This window comes from Callospermophilus lateralis, chromosome 2 (assembly GCF_048772815.1).
Source record: "Callospermophilus lateralis isolate mCalLat2 chromosome 2, mCalLat2.hap1, whole genome shotgun sequence".
NCBI classification, from domain to species: domain Eukaryota; kingdom Metazoa; phylum Chordata; class Mammalia; order Rodentia; family Sciuridae; genus Callospermophilus; species Callospermophilus lateralis.
The window spans coordinates 51,728,862-51,751,130 of NC_135306.1; the positions used below are offsets into that span (position 1 = coordinate 51,728,862).

The 22,269-nt window shown below is 31.2% G+C and overlaps 1 protein-coding gene across 3 annotated transcripts in view; it reads right to left on the minus strand.

Moving 5' to 3' along the window:
- The window catches only part of Cntln (centlein), a 327,261-nt gene that overhangs the window by 67,223 nt on the left and 237,769 nt on the right, over positions 1–22,269 (minus strand). For 2 of the 3 annotated variants that reach the window (XM_076843416.2, XM_076843414.2), the window contains exons 16-18: positions 21,998–22,178; positions 20,822–20,915; positions 20,514–20,737 (exon numbers count right to left, since the gene is read on the minus strand). In XM_076843416.2, coding sequence (XP_076699531.1) covers positions 20,514–20,737; positions 20,822–20,915; positions 21,998–22,178 — 499 coding nt within the window. The remainder of the gene's footprint in view (positions 1–20,513; positions 20,738–20,821; positions 20,916–21,997; positions 22,179–22,269) is intronic. The other variant, XM_076843415.2, reaches the window with a different exon arrangement.

The window sequence follows — 22,269 nt, forward strand, 5'->3', positions numbered from 1 at the left end:
TTCAATTTCACTTGTTGCAATGTATTTTAATTTCCTTTATGACTTCCTCCTTGACCCACTGGTTGTATAAGAGTGTTTTGTTTAACTTCTATACATTTGGGAATTTTCAGTTTTCCTTCTGCTATTGATTTCTAACTTCATTCCTTTGTGATCAGAAATAATACCTATATGATTTCAATCTTCCTGAATTTAAGATTTGCTTTGTGGTCTAACATAATCTACCTTGGAAAATGTTTTACATGCACTGGAGAAGAATGTACATTCTGCAGTTGTTGGATGGAATATTCTCTAACTCTGGTAGGTCCAACTGGTTCATAGTTTTGATTAGGTCCTCTCTAATTGTTTTACCAATTATTGAAAGTGGGATATTCAAGTCTCCTATTATTATGTTATCTAATTCTCTTCAATTTTGCTTGCTTCATTTATCAAGAAGCTTTGAAATTATATGCATAAATGTTTTAATTTTTTTCTTCTTGGTGAATCGATTATTCTTTCAGATTAATGTCACTTCCTCTGTAACAGAAAGAAAAAAACAGGTGGCATATGGTCATCCCTGCTGTCTTTTTAGCAGGGCATATCATTTTCCATCCCTTCACTTTTAGCCAATGTATCCTTAAATCTAAAGTCTCTTAAAGAGAGGATAAAGCTGAATCAAATTTTATTACATTCAGCTACTCTAAGCCTTTTATTAAGGAGTTTAGTCCATTTACATTTAAAGTACTTTGATAGTGAAGGACTTTACTATTGTCATTCTGTTGTTTTGTCTTCTTCTTTTGTCCCTCTTTTCCTTTGTTGCTTTATTCCATTGTGTTTCATTGATATTTTTTTGTAGTAACACACCTTGTTTTTAATTTTCTTTTGCATATCTTTTAAAAGTATTTTCTTTCTGATTACTGTAAGGCTTACATAAAATATCTAGTGATTACAATAATCTATTTTAAGCTAGTAACAACTTAATTTCAATTACATGAAAGAAACTCTATTATTTTACTTCTCCCTACACACATTTTGTTAATGTTACAAATTTTACATTTTGTTAAACTACTGAAAATGAAAAGATGTTACATGTTTTCATATTGTGTATTCATTAACATATTTTTATAGTTATAATTATAGTTTATTTTTCCAACTTCTATATTTGAGTTAAAAATTATCACATTCCACCACTACAGTTTTACAGTATCCAGTATTTATTTACTTATACCAGCAGGTTTTATACTTTCAGGGCTTTTGTATTATTGGTTAGCATATATTTGTTTCAACTCGAACTCAGTTTAGTATTTCTTTTAAGAGAGGTCTGGGGGGTGAAGGACCCTCTGCTTCTGCTATTTGGGGAAGCCTTTCTCTCTTTCATTTTTGAAGACAGTTTTGCCAGATAAAGTATTCTTGGTTAGTAAGAGTTTTTAATGTATGTGTACAATTGAGTGATTTTTAGCATATTTATAAAGCTGTGCAATTATAACCCTGGAATAAGTTGAGAGCATTTCCATTATCACTGAAAAAAATCCTCATGCCCATTTAAAGACATTTGTTTCACATTTCTGGCCTTAGCCAACCACCAAATCTAATTTGTAGCAACGTGTATCCATTTTCCTCCTTTTTATTCTTGAATGACAACCCATTGTATGGATATACTGCACTTTTTCTCTCCATTTAACAGTTGATGAACTTTTGGATAGGTTCCACTGGGGGGCTATTATGAATAATGCTTCTGTGAACATTGATGTATGAACTTTTATGTGAACTTATATTTTCAGTTCTCTTGAGCATATATCTGTGCAGTAGTCCGGTGGGCTAAATAACCAAGAGGTGACAAGCAACCTGAAGGTTGAAGCAGGAACTACTTTTTTTGCGAGTGAACTCAGCAGGAACTGAGCAAGAACTCAAAGTAGCAGGCACCCGAGGGAGCAGGAGCTGCTTCTCTGCCAGACAGCAGAGGTATATATACCTAACTAATTACACACAGCTTGACTCAATTAACATCATCTAGATACAGCAGTCAGCCAATAAGGAATCCTCATCATCTTAATGGCTAGCTGGTGTTGCTTCACAAACCACTCCTCCTGGCAAACTGCCAGGTGCCATCTTGACTTGATTTTCATCCCCAACATATCTGGGACTAGAATTGCTGAGTCATGTTTTATTTTCTTATGAACTACAAACTCTTTTCCAAAATAAATCATTTTACATTCTTACCTGCACTGTTTAAGATTCCAATTTCTCTAGACTTTATATTTGTTAATATTTTGTCAATTTATTAGTCTTTATCTACTCTTTGGTTTCACTGATTATGTCTATTGCATTTTTACTTCTATAAAATCAACTTCTGTTCTAAATAGTTCTATTTTCTTTGGGTGTCTTAATTAGTTCAGGCTGCTATAACAAATTACCATAGACTGGTGATTTAAACAACAAACATTTATTTCTCACAGATCTGAATGGTGGAACATCCAAGATCAAGGCACCAACAGATCTACTGTTCAATGAAGACACTTGTCCTGGCTTGTGGATGGCTGTTTTCTTGTTTAATCCTCACACAGCACAGAGTAGAGAAGGATGCCATGTCTTCTCTTTTTATAAAGGCATTAATCCCATCTGGGGGACTCCAGCATCATAATTGTATCTCTCTCTAAATTTGTATCAGATATTAACCTTAAAATTGTTAGACAATACTTTTTTAAAAAAAATTTTGTTTATAGTTGGATACAATACCTTTATTTATTTATTTATTTTTATGTGGGGCTGAGTGAGGATCCAACCAAGTGCCTTGCACATGCTAGGTGAGCACTCTACTGTTGAGCCACAACCCCAGCCCCTAGAAAATATTTTTTTACTTCCAGTTCTTCAAGTTTGGTGGAAATCTGGCTTTTGGCCTAATTATGTAAATATTTTTGATAAATATTTAGAGCAAGACTCTTTTTAAAACATTTTTCTTTTAGTTGGAGATGGACACAACACCTCTATGTATGTATGTATGTATATATGTATGTGGTGCTGGATCAAACCCAGTGTCTCACATATGCTAGGCAAGTGCTCTACCATTGAGCCACAATCCCAGCCACAACAGCAAGACTCTTATTTGCCTGTTCAAACAATGTATATCCTTAAAGATGTTGTGTCATCTTCATTTAAAAAGCCCCCAAATTGTCAGTATTTGTATTGTTTCTTTTGAACCCAATTGATTAAATATTTAAATTTTTAGGCTCCCTTCTCTACTTTTTGCAAGGCTCCTCAAACTAACTCTAAAATAAATATATACTTAACTATTTCCTTCAATTTCTTTCTTTTTCTTCCTGTTATTTAATTCCTCTCATGGACTCATTCTGATCAGCAACATTTGACATAACTGATCATTCATTTCTTGACTTGGCTTTTTAGGTACTCCATTTTCTTTGTTCTTCTTTTACTTTTACTGTATTGGCCTTTCATTTTTAGATCCTTTCTCATCTTTCCAACCTCCAAATATGGGAGGGGCCAAGGCTCAGACTTGGACTTCTTCTCTTTTCTATTTATCTTCCCTCCCTTGATGATCTCATTGTGTCCCAAGTTTTTAAATACCATTGAAATACTCATAACTCCAAAAGTCATACATCTAGCCCAGTCCTCTCCCCTAAATTTTAAACTGAAATATTCTACTATTTACTGGATATTACCACTTCAGTGACAAATTACCACTTTTGATACAATAGTAAACTGTCACTGATTTATGCTCAAGGAATTTACATTTGTTTTTTTTTTCTTTTCCAAGTTCTAATGTGCACTTATAAGGATATTTGTCATATTTTACCTAACTTTATTGTCATTTTCCACTGTTAATATTCAACATGTTATACAATACTTCCAGCATTAACTTCATAGACATTTTAATTAGAAACCTGGAAAATTTAGTAGTTTATATACCCAAATGTATATAAGATGGATTAACCTAAAACCCAAGGCATTTGTTGAATGGGCCGTGCTCTGTTATAATTAAATCTCGCCATTTGCTTTACCTTCTCATATACAATTTGCCATCAATCTTTGATTTATACAACTGTAAAATCTCTTGTGTTGTTTAAAAACTCTGTCTACTTTTATTAATACTTTGTAGACCACTTCTTTATTGTTTCTTTCACCCTGATATTTAAATAATCTGTTATCTAGTTGCTTATATTCAATCTCTATTTCCTCAAACTTTAGTGTCAGTCCTCACTGTACATTAGAATCACCTGAGAGCTTTGAAAAACTATCAAGACACAAGATCCACTCTAAGACTTGTACTTACATGGTTTATGGTGGGGCCTGGGCCTAGGTATCTTTTAAAGCTCAGAGTGAGGAAAATACACAGCCAGACCTTAGAACCACAGCTGTACCATATTATCCACTATTCTAAACAAACTGCTTTCTCACCTTGATATCTTTTTAAGCTTTCCTTTCTTTTAATGGAATTTCTCCATGCACACAACTTTAAAAATCATACCAAACGTAAAGTCTCAGCACACATATCACCTCTTTTCAAGTTCCTCACTAAATAATGACAGCAGTGAAAGACTGTTCTCCTTCCACTACACCTTCATGATGCATTACACTTACACACACACACACACACACACACACACACACACACCATGATTTCCTTACACTGTTATATATATATATCCAACTCTCATATAGTATCTCATACAGGGACAAAGATCACATTTAATTCATTATTGAATATCCCATTAGTATAGTGCTTTAAATGTGTTATGGAAATTATATTAAAATGCACTGTAGCAAATACAAACACATCTATTCACGTGCAAAAAAATATTTCAGTCACTTAAAATCAAACTCTAAAATTGTTCACATTTAAATAAAATCCATTAGTGAGAAATATGTAATTTGTCACTTTTAGGCGTGTTGATATTTTAAGAGAGATACTTACCTGAAAGTATATTGATGCAAAAAATGAAGATATCACTGAGACTATATAAGACTATGAAGACTATGCAATATATTATAACACTGTTTCATTAAAAACAGAAAAGGACTTTAACTGATGATGTTCAGGTTATAATTTCTAAGTATTTTCTGCAGTGAGATAAGAAGTGAAACTGAAAACAGAATGTAAGAAGCATGATTTTCTACTACATAGTGTTCTAAGTGACAATAATAGCTCTTAGAAAGTCTAATATAGGATACAGACATTCTGTTAACAAATATCACTTGGTTTGTCTGGAAGATCGGACATAGGAATAAGACAGTCACGTCCAATTCCACATGGATTCTCAGCTCAGATCCTGGATTTTGCACAGTTTACCTTGCGAACATGATCCGAGTGACATTTCACAAATTCCTGGATAAATGTTGCTACACTCTGCCAGGAGAGAGACAGGCTATGTCATGCACAGATCAATAATTGCACTGTGTTTCATCAGCCTCAAAATCAAAAGTGCTTCATCTGGCAAAAGCCATGGCCCTAGAGAATCTGACATATATAAACTGAATACCCTTCAAGGAATGTGTACTACACAAAATATTGGGGTAAGGTAAAAGAAACCTCTAGAGATTATCAATGAAGAACAATAAGAAAGTAGTTTTCTATTTTGTTATTTCTGGAGGTGTGAACACAGATCACAAAAATGTAAATGAGGCTATTTAAAATTCTACAATTCCTCATATAAAAAAAGGCTACAATTTAACACCTTCAATCATTTGAAAAGAGTTATATAAAAAAATTAACTATTTAAGATAAATAACAATAAAATAAGTCTAAATATATATTTAAAATTTTATTCAGATTTATAAAATACAACCTTTTTAGAATGAAGGGATTTGCTAAAAGACTCTTCATATTTAGTAGTTTATATACCCAAATGTATAAATGCTAGATTAACCTAAAACCCAAGGCACTTGTTGAATGGGCCATGCTCTCTTATAATTAATTTCAGATTATGACACTTGGCAAAAGTCTTTTATTTGGTGCTTGATTAAACTAATTTTAAGATTAATTGGTTAATGTAATTGGGCAAGAGATGAAATAAACTTGAAAACTCAAGTCCTTAAAAAGAAATTTCTTATGGCTATTGCCAAAAATGTTTTAGAGAACAAAATATTCTGTTGTAGAGTTTAGTTTACCTGATTCAAAGAGCAGGGGAATCAAGAGTTCACCAAGGAATCAGAATGATATTTAATTACAAAATAAACAACAGTGTATATTTATGACATTTAGGTCTAAAGATTGTATTTGAGTCCTGGGAACATTTATATTTGTAATAGTTGAGGACTTAAGGTTGAGGCAGATCAAAGGCTGCTTTGCAGCAATAGTCTAGAGTGAAAATCTAGTTTTCCATGCCACAGTTTGTAAAGCATCTCTTCTTTAAGAAATATGGTCAGACTTCCTCTAGAAACACAAAATACTGGTGTAATTAGTCATATTATTAATAAAGAGAAATAATATTTTGGGAGATTAAAAGAATGCTTCTACTTTAGAAAGCAAAAAGGGTCATAGTGAAAATCAGAATTCAGAAAATTAAAAACCTGCAAGCCCCTGAAAAGAAACATAAATAAGTGAAGTAAGCCCTGTAGGATGTGTGACAAACAAAAAATGATATGCTTTATTTTCCTTGAAAGTTCCAAGTCACTATAGATAGTTACTAACCTCAAACCGAAACTCTCCAACACTTCCATTGCACTGTATAATTAATCAATAAAATGATTTCCATCTTTTATTGACCTTGCTATGAATGAAGTCAGTGAGGAAGTCAATTTTAATTCACATTGAAAATGTACTATGCCCTCCATTATGATAGAATCTGTGAGTTATCAAAAAGTTTAATAAATGATGTTTGAGGCCATTATTGCCTACTAGAAGCAACAGACCTAATAAATATTAAACTTTGAAACTATTAAATGAAAACTTGTATAAAAAGGCAGCTTGGAAAAGTAGAAAGATTTTGGAGTTAGGAGTAAGAAATACATGTTGCTTATAATCCTGGAGCTACAATTTATTAGCTGATTTTGGCCAATTTATTTCAATTTTTAAGCCTTAATTCTTTATATCTTAATATGAGGAAAAGATCTTCCTTATAAGGTTATCATAAGGAGCCAATAGAAAATCAAAATCAAAATGTCTAGAAAGAAGGACCAAATAGTCATTGCATAAATACTAGCTGATGATGTTTTATCAAAGCCACAGGGGATAAGAGCACAAGTTTTAGAATCAGACTGCCTAATCTTGAATGCCAGTTCTGCCACTTATAAGCCATGTGACCTTGGGCATGTTATTTGCATGACCTCAGTTTTTCCACTTGCAAAATAGGATCAGATATGAAATCATTAAAAAATGTTTCAGTTTATGGGTAAATGTACCTACAGTACATAGAATAATACCCAGCATTTAGGTACACAAAAAGTATTTAGGTACACAAAAAATATTAGTACTATTAAGAATAATGTAAGACTTGAGCTAGGCACAGTGGTGCACACCTGGAATCCCAGAGGCTTGGGAGGCTAACGCAGGAGGATCATGAGTTCAAACCCAGCCTCAGAAACTTTGCAGGGCCTTAAGCAACTCAATAAGACCCTGCCTCTAAATAAAATATAAAAAAGGAATGAGAATATGACTCGGTGGTTAAGCGCCCCTGGGTTCAATCCCTGATACAAAAAAAACAAACAAAAACAAACATTTGAAAGATTTGAAAGAATGATACATCAGCATAGACTGATAATAGTTTTATGGAAGAGGGGATAGAGTGGATAGTCCACTATGACAATGAGATTTTATGTGGGTAAACAGAAGATTATAAGAATAGGTTGGCTGAACAAGTCAATACACTGTCTTGAAAATTTTGAAAAATATTTTGGCCTTGAAATGTTCATACTGGGAACCAACTGTAGGTTCATTAATTTCATGTTGACATTAACATTTGAGCAAAATCCATATTTGATCAGTAGGCAATGGGAAGAAACAAATAAGACAGAGAAACCAGAAGAAGGCATTAGGGATGGAAATTAAAGAGGAAAAAACAATAGAATGTGATTGTAGAATTCAGAGCCAAAAAGAGACAAGAGTCAAATTTAATTCTAAGGTCCTAGTTTGGAAGAAGGCATGGTTGGGAGAAAACTTTCTTAGTTGGGTTTGAAACATGATGAATTTTTGATGATAGAGAATCAAATGAAACTGTCTCCAATAGTGAAAAAGGAGGCATGGATGGGCATGTAGTCAAGTCAAAAGGAATTTCCAGGCAAAGGAATAGGTGTCTTTCAAATTGAGAAAAAAAAAATGAGTTTAAGACAGAATTTTGAAGAACATACGCACACATAAAATAAAAAAGAGCCATCAGTTAAAATACAGAAAAAAATCAGAATCAGTATAATAGGGCAAAAAAGTGCATGATTTTTATGAATATTAACATAGACAATAAAGTTATGGTGAGAGTACTATAGAACATACAAAGACAGGTAAAACATAGTTTCTATTTTCAAAGTGTTCCAAAGGTTTCATAAAGAAAAAAGTAAACAGGTATTACAAGAAAGGAATAGGCAAACATTTAAAAAGGAAATATATTTGCTTCTTCTATATCCCCTAATTTAAAGGCAAAGCTACATTAAAATATAAAGCTTTGGGAATAGCAGTTGGGTGGTACTATGTTAGGAGTTTGGCCTCCTGATTTGTAAGGTGGCAAATGGGTCCACAAAAAAAGAGTCACCTTTTAACTATAATCATTACTTCTCATGATCCAAAGCATAAATCTGTACAATAGATAAGAGGAAATAAAACAAAACAACCAAAAAGTTCATATTTTACAACACTTCTATTGCCTTTTAATCATAGTCTGAACAATCATTGTGATTATTTTTAAATGATAAAGTTTGAAGGGTATCATTTTTGTATGGTAAATCTTTGCCTACCCAGTTGAACTACTGGAGTGCAAAAAAATTATAAAATCAAATTCATTAAAAGAACGATAGAAAGGAGTTGGGGATGTAGGTCTGTGGTAGAATACTAGTCTAGCATAGGTGAGACCCTAGGATCAATCCCTAGCACCAAAAAAAAAAAAAAAAAAAAAAGAGAAGAAAAAAAATCCAGAAAGCATTATTGGACAGAAACTGTAAAGCACATGAGACCAGAATGAGATTCTCTTCTAAGAAATTTCTTAGAAGCAAATAAACACACAAAACAACTGAATTCTCCCAGTAGAAATCTAGGCACTGAACTCCAGAACCAAGGTATAAGAAAGGGGGAAATAAATCATGAGTAATTAATTTTTTGAAGATAGTTTCATACATGCAGGGAAACAATATTCTCCTTGGAAAATGGACGGTATTCTTTTTAATTACTTATTTTCAGAGAAATCAAAATTTCAGTTAAAACTCCTGTTGTGCAAGAATTAAAAGCAAGAATCAATAAACGGATGGACTCAAACTAAAAAAGCTTCTTCTCATCAAAAGAAACAATCTGTGAGGTGAACAGCCTACGGTCTTGGGAGCAAATCTTTACCCCTCACACATCAGATAGAGCACTAATCTACAGGGTACATAAGGAGCTCAAAAAGCTAAACACCAAAAAAAAAAAAACCCAAATAACCCAATTTAGCCAATGCCAAAGTGGGCCAAGGACCTGAACAGATATTTCTCAAAAGATGATATACAAAAATCAACAAATATATGAAAAAATGTTCATCATTGCTAGCAATTAGAGAAATACAAATCAAAACCACTCTAAGATTTCATCTCACTCCAGTCAGAATGGCAGCTATTATGCATACAATAATAAGTGTTAGTGAGGATGTGGGGAAAAAGGTACACACATACACTGCTGGTGGGACTGCAAATTGTACAGTCAACACAGAAAGCAGTATGGAGATTTCTTGGAAAACTGGGAATGGAACCACCATTTGACCCAGCTGTCCCTCTCCTTGGTCTATACCCAAAAGACTTTAAAACAGCATACTACAGGGACACATCCATATCAATTTTTATAGCAGCTTAATTCACAAAAGCTAAACTGTGAAACCAACCTAGATGCCCTTCAATAGACAAATGGATAAAAAAATGTGGCATATATACACAATTGAATATTATTTAGCAATAAAAGAGAATAAAAACATGGCATTTGCAGATAAACGAATGGAGTTAGAAAAGATAATGTTAAGTAAAGTTAGCCAATGCCAAAAAACGAAATGCTGAATGTTTTCTTTGATATAAGGAGGCTTATTCATAGTGGGGGTAGGGAGAGGGAGCATGGGAGGAATAGAAGAACTCTAGATAGGGCGGAGGAATTGGAGGGGAAGAGAAGGGGCATGGGGTTAGAAATGATGGTGGAATGTAATGGACATTATTATATAAAGTACATGTATGAAGACATAAATTGGTGTGAATATACTTTGTATATAACCAGAGATATGAAAAGTTGTGCTCTATATATGTAATGAGAATTGTAATGTATTCCACTGGCATATATAAATTAAAAATTAATTTAAAAAAAGAGACTACAATCATGCACTGCATAGTTATACTTTGGTCAGCAATGGACACACACAGGACAGTGTTCCCATAAGAGAATATTTTGCCTAGTGATGCATAGACATGTTCCTTTGTACAGGTACAGTCCATGATGCTTGTACAATGATGAAATCACTCGGGAATTTCTCAGAAAGTATCCCCAATGTTAATTTACACATGACTGAAGTACTGTACTTAAAGAAAGCTACTTTAAAAAACTGAAGACAAAAAAAATCTTGAAAGTTACAAGAGAGAAATGATGCTTTACCTATATATGCCAATTTGAGTGGTAAGCTTTTTCATCTATAATTATGGGAGACAAAAAGGAATTGGCGTGACATTTTTCTAGAAAATTAACTGTTTAAAAAACAAAAGCAACCACAAATTCTATATTCTTAAGAACATTTTTTTTGGGGGGAGGGTAGTGGGGATTGAACCCAGGGGTGCTTAACCACTGAGCAGCAGAATCCCCAGTCTTTTTTCACATCTTATTTACAGACAGGGTCTCCCTGAGTTGCTAGCTGCCTTGCTAATCTGCTGAGGATGCCCTTGAACTCTTGATCCTCCTGTCTCAGTCTCTCCTGGTTGCTGAGCCATGGTGCCTGCACAAAACATCCTTAGACAATGGAAAACTAAGAAAATTTGTTTCTAGTATACTTAACCTTAAAGAATGATTAAAGTTCACTAACCAGAAAGAGTAACAGAATCTAAGACTTCACAAAGGAAAGAATTCCACTAGAATAGGTATGACTTTCTTAATTCATACTTTGATATGTAATCAAATTTTATAATATCATCTGATATAGTGCTCAATATACATAAAGGAAATGTATGCAATAATTTTATTTAAAATACAGAGAGGGTTAAAGAATTTAACTAACTTCTGTACTTCACTTGAAATGGTAAAATTCTGAAACTAGTAAACTAAGATAATTTGTATGTGTAATGTAACGCCTACAGTCAACAGCCAACTCTCAGCCATTGATAGAAGTACTATATATAAGCAAGACATAAAAAACCTGAATACAATCAACAAAAAACTAATTTACATATTTTAGTATATTCTATTCAACAACAGCAGAAATCATGGTTTTATTGAAATGTTTCTGAAATATTCACTGAAGACCACATCCTGGGCCATAGAAACAAACTTCAATGACTTTAAAAAGGAGTGAAATCAGACAGAATTATCTCCGGCAATGATGAAATAAAATAAAAAATTAAGAACAGGAAAACAACAGAAATGTCTTGAAATGCTTGAAAATTAAATAATACATTCTAAGTAATTCACAAGTCAAAGAGGACATTTTAGGAAAAAAAATTTAAAATCCACAGAACTTAATGAAAAAGAAAACAGAGTATATAAAATATGCATGAAATGCATCTAAAGTAATAATGGGAAGGGAAATTTATAGTACTAAAAAGTTAAATCAGAGAAAAGGATTCTAGCATTGGGAATGTAGCTTTTTGGTAGAGCAATTCCCTTGTATTTTTGAGGCCCTGGGCTTAATTCTGAAAGAAAGAAAGCACAAAAGAAAGAAAAAAGGAAGATTCTAGGTTCCAAGATCAAGAAGCTGGAAAAAGAACAAAATGAATACAAAGCAAGCAGCAAAAAAGAAAAAATAAAGATTAAAAGCAGAAATAAGTACAATAGATAAGTGGAAAACAAAAACAAACAAGAAGCTGGTTCTTGAAAAAAAAATCAGTGAAATTGATGGCTCAAAGAAGTCTAAGAAAAACAAAAAGGGAGAAGACAAATTACTAATACCAGAAATGAAACATGAAAAAAAATGAAACACAGATATAACTACATATCCTGAAGCCATTAAAAAGATTACAAAGAAACACTATGACCAGTAGAATTTATCTCAGGAAATATGAGGATAGATCAGCATCAGAAAATCTATTAATGTAATTCATTATATTAAATTAATAAAAAACTCACGACCATCTCAATAGATTCTAAAGAATTATTTAACTAAACTTAATATTGAGGGCAACTTCCTTAACTTACCTAAAGAAAATATACTGTAAGCACCTTACTTAAAGGCTAACCTTAGAAACTATAACCCACAAATCAGTTTCTTATAAACCAATATACTTATCAGGGTTTTTTTTGCTTGTTAACTTCGATTATAATATATTGTGTTTTCTCTTTTGAAAGAGCACCCGTTAGTGAGAATGAGCTAGTTGGTAATTGTCTTAGATTTCAGGAGCTGAAAATTTATTTTTGTGATCCTATTCTTAAAGGATATTTTCACTGAAGTGGGCTAGGAGTGCAGCTCAGTGGCAGAGCATGTGCTTAGTAATAGTGTCACTGGAAACAGAATTTATACTGATGCACTTCTTTTATCACATTAAAAATATTATTCTTATGGTTTCTACTGTGTGTGTGTGTGTGTGTTTTTGTGTGTGTGTGTGTGTTTTTTTTTTTTTTTTTGAGACAGGGTCTCACTATGCATGTTGCCCAGGCTGGCCTCAAAATCTTCTTGCCTCAGCCACCAAAATGGCTGGGATTACAGAGGCACACTACCACACCCAGTTTATACTAATCTGATTTTTAAGAAATCTGTTTGTTTTAACTTTTCTTGAAAATCAATTTTTTTCCATCACCATTTTCTATTGATATTTGAGGAGATCTATGTTTACTCTGATTTGAATATTATATAATGCACACAAGTATTGAAACAGCACATTTAAATATTTGTGATTTTCCTGTGTCATTTTTTAAAAAATACACCACAGAACTTTCTGTTCTTATTGAGACCTACAGATTTTCTTGAATAAACACTACCTAGAAAGTGACAAGATTTGATTAGTTCCAGGGTTGCGTAGAGAAATTTTAAATAGTTTGATATGCACCAAACGGTCTCAATAATATGTTTTACAGTTTTATAGTTTTCATGTAAATACTTTTATTTAATCTTTATTCTTTTTAAAAATAAGTATTCCATGGCTTAGATTATAAATGAATACTATGAAAAATTTTATGACAACAAAATTATACATAATAGATGAAAACATATCTATTCCTAGAAACGGACCAGAAATGACTCAAGAATAAAGGAATAAAAAGTCTAAATAGACATATAATAAGTGAAATCATTGAGTTGGTAATCAAATATGCTACAAAAAAAAGCCCAAGATGAGATGGCTTATTTTGTGAATTCTACTATATGTTTCAGGTTAACACTGATTCTTCATAAACTCTTTCAAAAACAAGAAAGTAATACTTCCTTGCCCATTTTATAAGGCCTATTTTACCCTGATGCCAAATTCAGTTATAGATATTACAAAAAATTACACAGAATAACACTTATGAACACAAATGCAAATATCCTATACAAAATAAGAACAAAATCCAGCAATAGATGAAAAAGGATGTATATTATGATGTATAATGGGGTTTATAATAGGAATACAATATTAGTTCAAAATATAAAAATCAAATAATAAAATATACCAGTTTATTCAAATTTTTAAAAATCATAATCTTCTTAATAGGTATAAAAATGTGACCAAGTACAGCACATTTTCATGATAAAAACAATAAACTATAAATACTCAACAAACTAGGAATAGACAGGTATTTCCTCAAGTGGATAACGGGCATCTACAAACAACCCACATCTAACAACACACTAATGGCAAAAGACTAAATGCTACCACCTTAAGATAAGCCATAAGGATTTCTGTTCTTATCACTTGGACTTATGCTAGAGATTTAGCCAGGAAAATTAGAAAAAGAAAAGAAATGTCTTCACACCAGAGAGGAAGTAAACTTATATATGTTTGCATATGACATATAAATAAAATCATGATGAATTTACAAAACAAAAACAAACTATTAAAATTAATAAATTCAGCAAAGTTACAAGATAATATACAAATATCAATTTTATACACTAACAATGAGCAAACTGAAAGTGAAATTTAATTTACAAAAGAATAAGAAAGAATAAAATACTAGGAATAAATTTAATATAAAAGTGTAAGAGTTGGACACTGAAAAATATAAAATTTGAAAAAAATTAAAAATTAAGGAAGACTGACATAAATGTAAAGATATACTATATTCACAGTTTGGAAGAAATATTGTTAAGATAGAAATGTTTCTCAAACTGATATTCAAATTCAAGGCAATCCCTACCAAACCCCAACTGCTTTTTTTACAGAAATTGACAAACTGACCCCCAAATTACATTGAATTGTGTCCAAAAATTCTTGCATAAGAAAAGTAAACTGTATGAGTTATGTCCAAATTTCAAAGCTTATTATACAGTTATGGTTGCCATGAATGTGTAGTTCTGATAATATAGACCAATGGAATAGAAGTCAGTCTTGAAATCAACCTGTACATTTCTGGTCAACAGTTTTTTTTTATCAAGATTGCCAACACAATTCAATAAAGAATTAATTATGTTTTTAACAAATTGTGAAGGGACAGCTGGTTATCCACATGTCAAAGAATGTATCTGGAGCATTATATTATATACAATATTAACTTAAAATGAACCACAGACATAAATGTAAAAGATGAAACTATAAAACTCTGAAGAAAATACAAATATTCATGAACTTGGGTTAGGCAACAGATTCTAGACAGACATTTAAAGCACAAGCAATCAAAGAACAAAGACAAATTAGATTTCATCAAATTCTAATCTTCTGTGTATCAAACTTTACAAGAAAGTAAAAGATATAACTTAGAGAATGGGAGTAAATATTTGCGAACAGTATATCTGGATAAGGTCCAGTATCAAAATATACAAAGAACTCTTATAAGCTGTCAATAAAATGGAAACCTGAATTGAAAAATAGGCCAAGTATATAAATAGACATCTGTTTAAAGAATTTATACAAATGTCCAATAAGCACTAAAAAGATGCTTTAAACAATTAGAGAAATGCAAATCAAAACCATAATGAGATACTATTTCAATCCACAAGGACAGCTGTAAACTAAAAGCAAATTACAGATGTTGATGAGGATACAGAGGAACCAGAACTCCTCTCATATATTGCTGAGTGCAAAATGGTATAGTTCCTTTAAAAAACAGTCTGGTAATTTCTTCAAAGGTTTAAACTAAACTTTCCACGTGATGCAAAAAATCCTACTCCTAGGGATATACCAAAGAGAAATGAAAATATACATCCACAGAAAACCTTCTACATGAATGTTTGTAGTGGCATTATTCTGAATAGTCAAAAAGTGGAAATAATCTAATAACCATCCAAAGATTCATAGATAAACAGAGTGAGATGCATATATACAACAGAGTATCATTCATACCATAAAAAGAAATGAAATATAGGCTACAGAATGAATGAACCTTGAAACCTAACACTAAGTGAAAGAATTCAGTCACAAAAGAATAGATATTATATGATTCTCTTTATAAAAAATATCTAGAATATGCAAATTCACAGACAGTAGATTAGTGATTGCCAGGTGATCAGAATAGAGTGGAACAGAGGGCAAATGTTAATAGATAATGAGGTTTCTTTATAAGATGATGAAAATATTCTAGTATTGATAGCAATGCTTGCACAACTTTGAAAATACAATAAAAATTAATGAATTGTACTTTTTAAAAAATGTAAAAGTTTTTAGTATGTGAATTATATTGATTTTAAGAAATTTATTAACTGGATGAAATTAAGAAATGAGAAACCACTTAAATTTGAATTCATATTATGATAACAGCTATACTCTCTGGCTCAAAACAAGTATTCATAAAATAAACTTCCATATAAAAATGCAGTAAAGTATGATTGTTTTGTGAAATAATGAGAAATGAAAGAGTAATGAAGAATTATTTTAAAATCCTAAGTCCCATATATCTTACCATCAGTTTTATGAAAATTTAGAAGTTTGAAAATATCAAGAATTGATAAAGAGAATAGGAAACCCTTGTAAAGGGAGTAAGACTGGAAGAATCATTTAGAGAGTGATCTGCCAAGCAATAAAAACATAAAATGTCTAATACACATCCTCCAACAATCCTGCTTCTGTACTTTTACGTAAGAGAACTCTCATGGGGTTCAAGGAAACACATATATAGATTGAATGTAGAGCCTCTGTAAAGGCAAAACCCTGGGAACAATTTAAATGTCTATGAACAGGTTAACTATTAAATATAATGTGATATTTAGCCAAATTTAGTTGGTCTTAAAACAAAATATTACAATAAATTAATGTAATAAAGCACTTCCCAATATGTGTAAAAGCTAAAAATTATTTGAAAATTAATACAAACTCTTCATATTAAGTATTTCTAGAGAGGTTGGAAGAAGATAGTGTGGCAGGTGGTGGTTACTATGTTTTATATTTCTAAAATACACACTGGAAGTATATATTCCAAAATAGTAATAGTTTTCTTTTGGGGGATGGAATGAAAATAATGATATTTCTTGTGTGTGTGTGTATGTGTGTGTGTGTGCTCGCGGGTGCGTGCATGCGTGCTGGGTATTGAACCCAGGGACTTGTGCATGCTAGGCAAGCACTCTACCAAATAAGGATATTTCTTATGCATGGTTTAAAATTTTATGCATCTCTTTTCTAAAATCCCCTACAGGAAAGTTAATATTTCATGTTTGAATGCCTAGTCTATCAAAATATTTTTATTTTTCTAGTTTTTGTCTAAATTAGTAAGACCTAGGAAACATTAATAAATAAATCTGTAAAATTACACATTATATATGTGTAATATTTCCTCATACTAAAAGGGGGCTAATATTTCTTATTTATATATTCAAAACTCTGGCAACAACATAGAATATGAAATAAATACATAAGTTTTATAGTTACTTTGTCTTGGAAATAGCTTATCAAGGCCAATTATATCTTCAATATATAGAACAAAGCTCAGAATAAAGCTAATAGTGCATGTCAATATTGATTATCATACAATGGCATTTAGAATACCTGAATTTGGGAATCACAAACTTGCCATTTATCTGCTTTACTCCTTAGCTCCTACTTGTAAAATATTATCTATCCATCATTCATATCTTTAGAGTAAGTAAAATGCTAAAAAATAAAAAACAAAAAACAAAAAAACCCAAACAGTGCATCAGCAAGCTTCACATTACTAAAATGGAATCTTAGGCAACTCACTTAAGTTTATTTAGTTCATGATTCAGGAGGCTCCAGTGCAAGACTGGATAGCCCCAAGTCTTTAGGTATCTAATTAGGGAACTGGATGGCAATGAGGACAGCATAGTGAAGCAAACCACCAACATTATGAGCTAAGAAACAGAAAATCTGAAAGATAAGATGCCAGCTCCCCTTTGCAGGCATTCTCTAATGTCTACACCTTTGTAAGATTTGAGAGATTACTTTATCGGTAGGGAATTTTAAATTTAATTACCAGGCTGTTTTTTTTTCCGTATGTATAAAATATCAACTGAAATCTTACTTTAATTAGTCACTAATTACATTTGAGTTCATAAATATGTTTGAAGTGACAAATTACTAAAGTATGATTTTCATCCTTTCCAGAAGCACTTCCTTTATTATTAGATGCCTTTTTACTTTCGAACATTTAAAAAAGCTGCACTGAAAAGGATAATTACATATAAACAATAAAATGTAAGCTCCATGTAGCAAATGCAGGACATTCATCTTGCAATAGCTGAGACTGGAAATAGCTAAAATTTTAGTGATTTGCAGATAACTTCCCATGTAGGGTTCTAGGAGGAATGCATGTGAAAGCAACTCATTTGATCTTTTATGTCATATCCTCTCTAAAATGCATATGACCTATGTATTAACTTCAGTAATTCTTATACCACCTGATGATTACTTTAAAAGTAGTTGAAGCCAGGTGTGGTGATGCAGACCTGTAATTCCAGTGCACTGGAGGCTGAGGCAGGAAGGTCACAAATTCAAAGAGAGCTTCTGCAAATTAGTGAGGCCCTATGCAACTCAGTGAGATCCTCTCTAAATAAAATATATATAAAAAAAAAAAGGGCTGTGGATGTGACCCAGTGGTTAAGTGCCCCTGGGGTTAAATCCCTGGTACCTAAGTAAGTAAATAAATAAATAAATAAATAAATAAATAAATAAATGATGTAGTCAAACTCTCTGGTGTGGACTTCTTACTTGCAACTACCATGTATGGTACCTACAAGAAATGAAATTAAAATTGTTGCCAAGAATGAAAACAATGTATTTCTTATACACTTTTTAGTTAAATCCCTAGGGTACTCTTTTGCCTTTTTTCTCCTTTAACCTCTCAATAAAAGAAATTCCTATTCCAAAGAGAACAAGGAAAATTGCTTTTGTAAAAATTCTGATCTGACAATCTCAGAACTTATTTTTACTAGTCATGTTCTACTATATTATTTAAGAAAAACTGAACTATTTAAATGTTTTTGATGTACTTTCATATGTTGCTCAACAATGGAGATATATTCTGAGAACACATTGTTAGGTGATTTTGTCATTGTGTGAATATCACGGTGTGTACTTACACAAACAACTAAGATGGCTATAATATCACTAGGAAATATAATTTTGGGGGACTACTGTTATAGATGTTTTTTGTCATTGACCAAAATGTTATGTTATGCATGACTATAATGAAGTGGAGAAGTTAGGTTTGTTTTTCTTTCCTGGAATGGTCTGTTGAGTTTTGTTCCATCCTACTGTCACTGGAAATGACTTTTCATTAATCATGACATGATGGTCTGTGTCGTATTCTCAACTGTACATTAAAGACTAACTGGGCTTAAAATTTGTTTTTATTTCTTTTTTTTAAACAATACTTTCATGTCACTAAGCTATTTACACACACACACACACACACAAACTTAGAAATACATATTTTTTCTACCATGGTGATATAGGAAACAAAATATCATTTAACTAGGGAAGGAAGTAAGAAGGAAGGGTAGGAGAAAAAAAAGAAGAAAGGAAGTAAAAGAAATGAAGAAAATTAAACTAAAGAGAGAAAGAAAAAAAACCACCAGGTAAAATAAATACAGGTTCATCAAATCATTTTGAGAACTCTGTTTCCCAACACCATGTTTGTAGTACCAGTGACTGTCTCTAAATTTTTAACACAGAGCTCATTTATATCTGATGTCCCACTTGAGAATTTCCAAGGGCCAAACCTGTGAGGTCCTCAAACTTTTAGTGTAATTTTGGAATACAGGTAAAGTGTGGGTATAAGGCTACCCTGGAAATGAAGTCACAATGTAATTCTAATTAGTACTTCTAGTATAACAGTAGTCATTTATAATTAAAAAATGTGTAAGTATTGTTTGAATCAAAGCACTAGATATTAGAAAATTTAACTAGAATTTTAAATTATGTGATTGTTATTTAAAATTACTTTTTAATATGATAAAATTATATTTTCTGTGTAAAATAACAAATTTCCAACAAATCATTTCACATATAAGTAAGTATCTTTAAGAATGTAGAACCAAGGAACAGTCTTTTCTTTTTTACTTGCATAAAGAGTAATTTATGATAATTAGGATAAAGGTGTAATGTGCCTAAATATTAAGCCAAAAAAAATTTCACCTGAGTAAAAGAAACACAGACAGGTTATTGGACACATTAAGATATATAATTACATTAAACCTTCACATTTTATCCTAGTATTTGCAAGAGTGACTGAAGAATATACAAGCTTAATAATCTAATTTATAATCATAAATCAAAATTTTAGGCATGAGTAAAAGGGTAAGTTAAATGCATTTATGAAGACTGCTTTTCAAAACTAAGTAATAACATAATAGAAAATATTTTAAAAAGTTTAAAAGAGGGAAAAAGAACCTAAGCAGGAAAGAAATGCTAGTTAAGAGACTTTGTGATTTGGAGTTCCCTCCCTCTTGTAGTTAATCCCTTAATATGGACCTTACTAAAGAGGTCTAGTAATTATAGTATAAATATAATAGTAATGAACTACTCTAGATTACTACCTATTTTTTTTTTAACTCAGACAAATGCCTAACACTAATATGAATAACATGTAAAACAAAATATCATTTTTGTAATCATCTGTTATAGTTCAATCTTAAAGTTCTCTTTACCTTTATTGTTTGTTTGCTTGTTTGAAATCGCTGATCAGATATCTGCTGTTGATGGAGGAGCTTTTCATTAACTTCTTTATATTCTTTAACAGACAATTCTGCTGTTTTTTTGGCATTCTGAAGTACACTGTTTTGTTGTCGCAAAGATATAATTCGTTCTCGTAATAAAATAATGTTGGTACTTGATTTCTGGGCAGTTACATTTTTGTACTTTTCTCTGTTAACTATTAAAAATAATGTTGTTGATAATACTTTAAAATCGTATTAAATCTTAAAAGATATACTGTTAATTTCACATGTATTCTTACCTCTGGTAGGAACTACTGTATGTGAACTTTTTGGTATATTACCATTCTTCTTCTGAAATGCTGTTTTTTTTGTATTATTATAATGAAAAATATCCTAAATTTGAAAGTTTCAGAAAAAATGGGTTATTATTCAATAAAAATGTCAAATGAACCAACATAATAAGTACAATGTCTCTTTACTTAAAAATATATATGAGTTCTGGACAATAAAATTCTATAATTCACATTTCAATTATGAAGTGCATGAATAAAATTATTTATTTTTAATAAATAAGATAAATTAGGAGTAAATTCCTTAACAAAAACCTAATTTTAACAGTAGAATGGATAAACTGTGGTATCTTTGAAGAATGAAATACTATCCACAGCAATGAAAATGAACTAACACTACAAAATACTGAAGGAAAGAAAGACGATTTAGATTTCATAAAGTTGAAAAACAGGAAATTAACCTCAACTTTAACAGAATTAAAATTATAAAGAAAAGAAGGTAAGTGATTAAGTATAGTTAATTATTTTAGGGCTAGTGAGGGAATCTAAAATTTTCCAAATACTTGCTATAATTTAGTCAATTTATTTTCTGACTACCAATAATATGCATAGATCTAATCAAAATACTTAATACATTCTTACTATATGAATGATATTATGAGTTATTTTCATTTATAAATTAATTAAGCTGCCCATAATGGCTGCAACTAAAGAAAATCCTCAATCAATTAATACATAGCAAACTGGTAATCTCTATAATCATCAGTCAATCAGCAGGTGTAACAGTTAGATTAAATGACCTTATAATTACAAAGGCTAATATAAAAGTAGACATTTCTTTACTTGGTATATATTTCACACAATCTAAAACAATAATGAGTTTATTAGTATTTTTTGGTTGAGATATAAATAAGTTACAAGTTATTTATAGTATTTACTTTTATGTATACAAGATATGAAAAAAACTAGGAAATTGAAAATTATACAAAAGTGATTATATAGTTATATAACTATATATAAATATTATAAATAGTTATAAAATTGAAAATTATACAAAAGTGAATAGTGTACTTCAAAGAAGACAAATTTTTAAAGATTCAAATTTAATCACTGGCAAAACTTATTGATGAAGCATAAGATCAAATTAACAACAAATTGAATATTAAACAAAATTGTGTCATATACCTTTGGGGTCTTGCCATCTATATTTGAATTTGTTTGTACTAATTCCTTCCCTTGTGTTTGGATGTCCTCTGTTTGATCACTTTCTTTCTGGTCTCTTCCATCATCTATAGGACTTATTTTCTGCGATGTTTCCACAATAATTGTTCCCAAATTTTGAGAGGTCTGTGTTTCAGAATCACTGCTTTTTTAAAATGGAGTAATATGGGAAGATAGAACCCAAAAATATCTGTTATATGTGCTTTGCTTCTTTTAAAAACAAATAATATTATAAA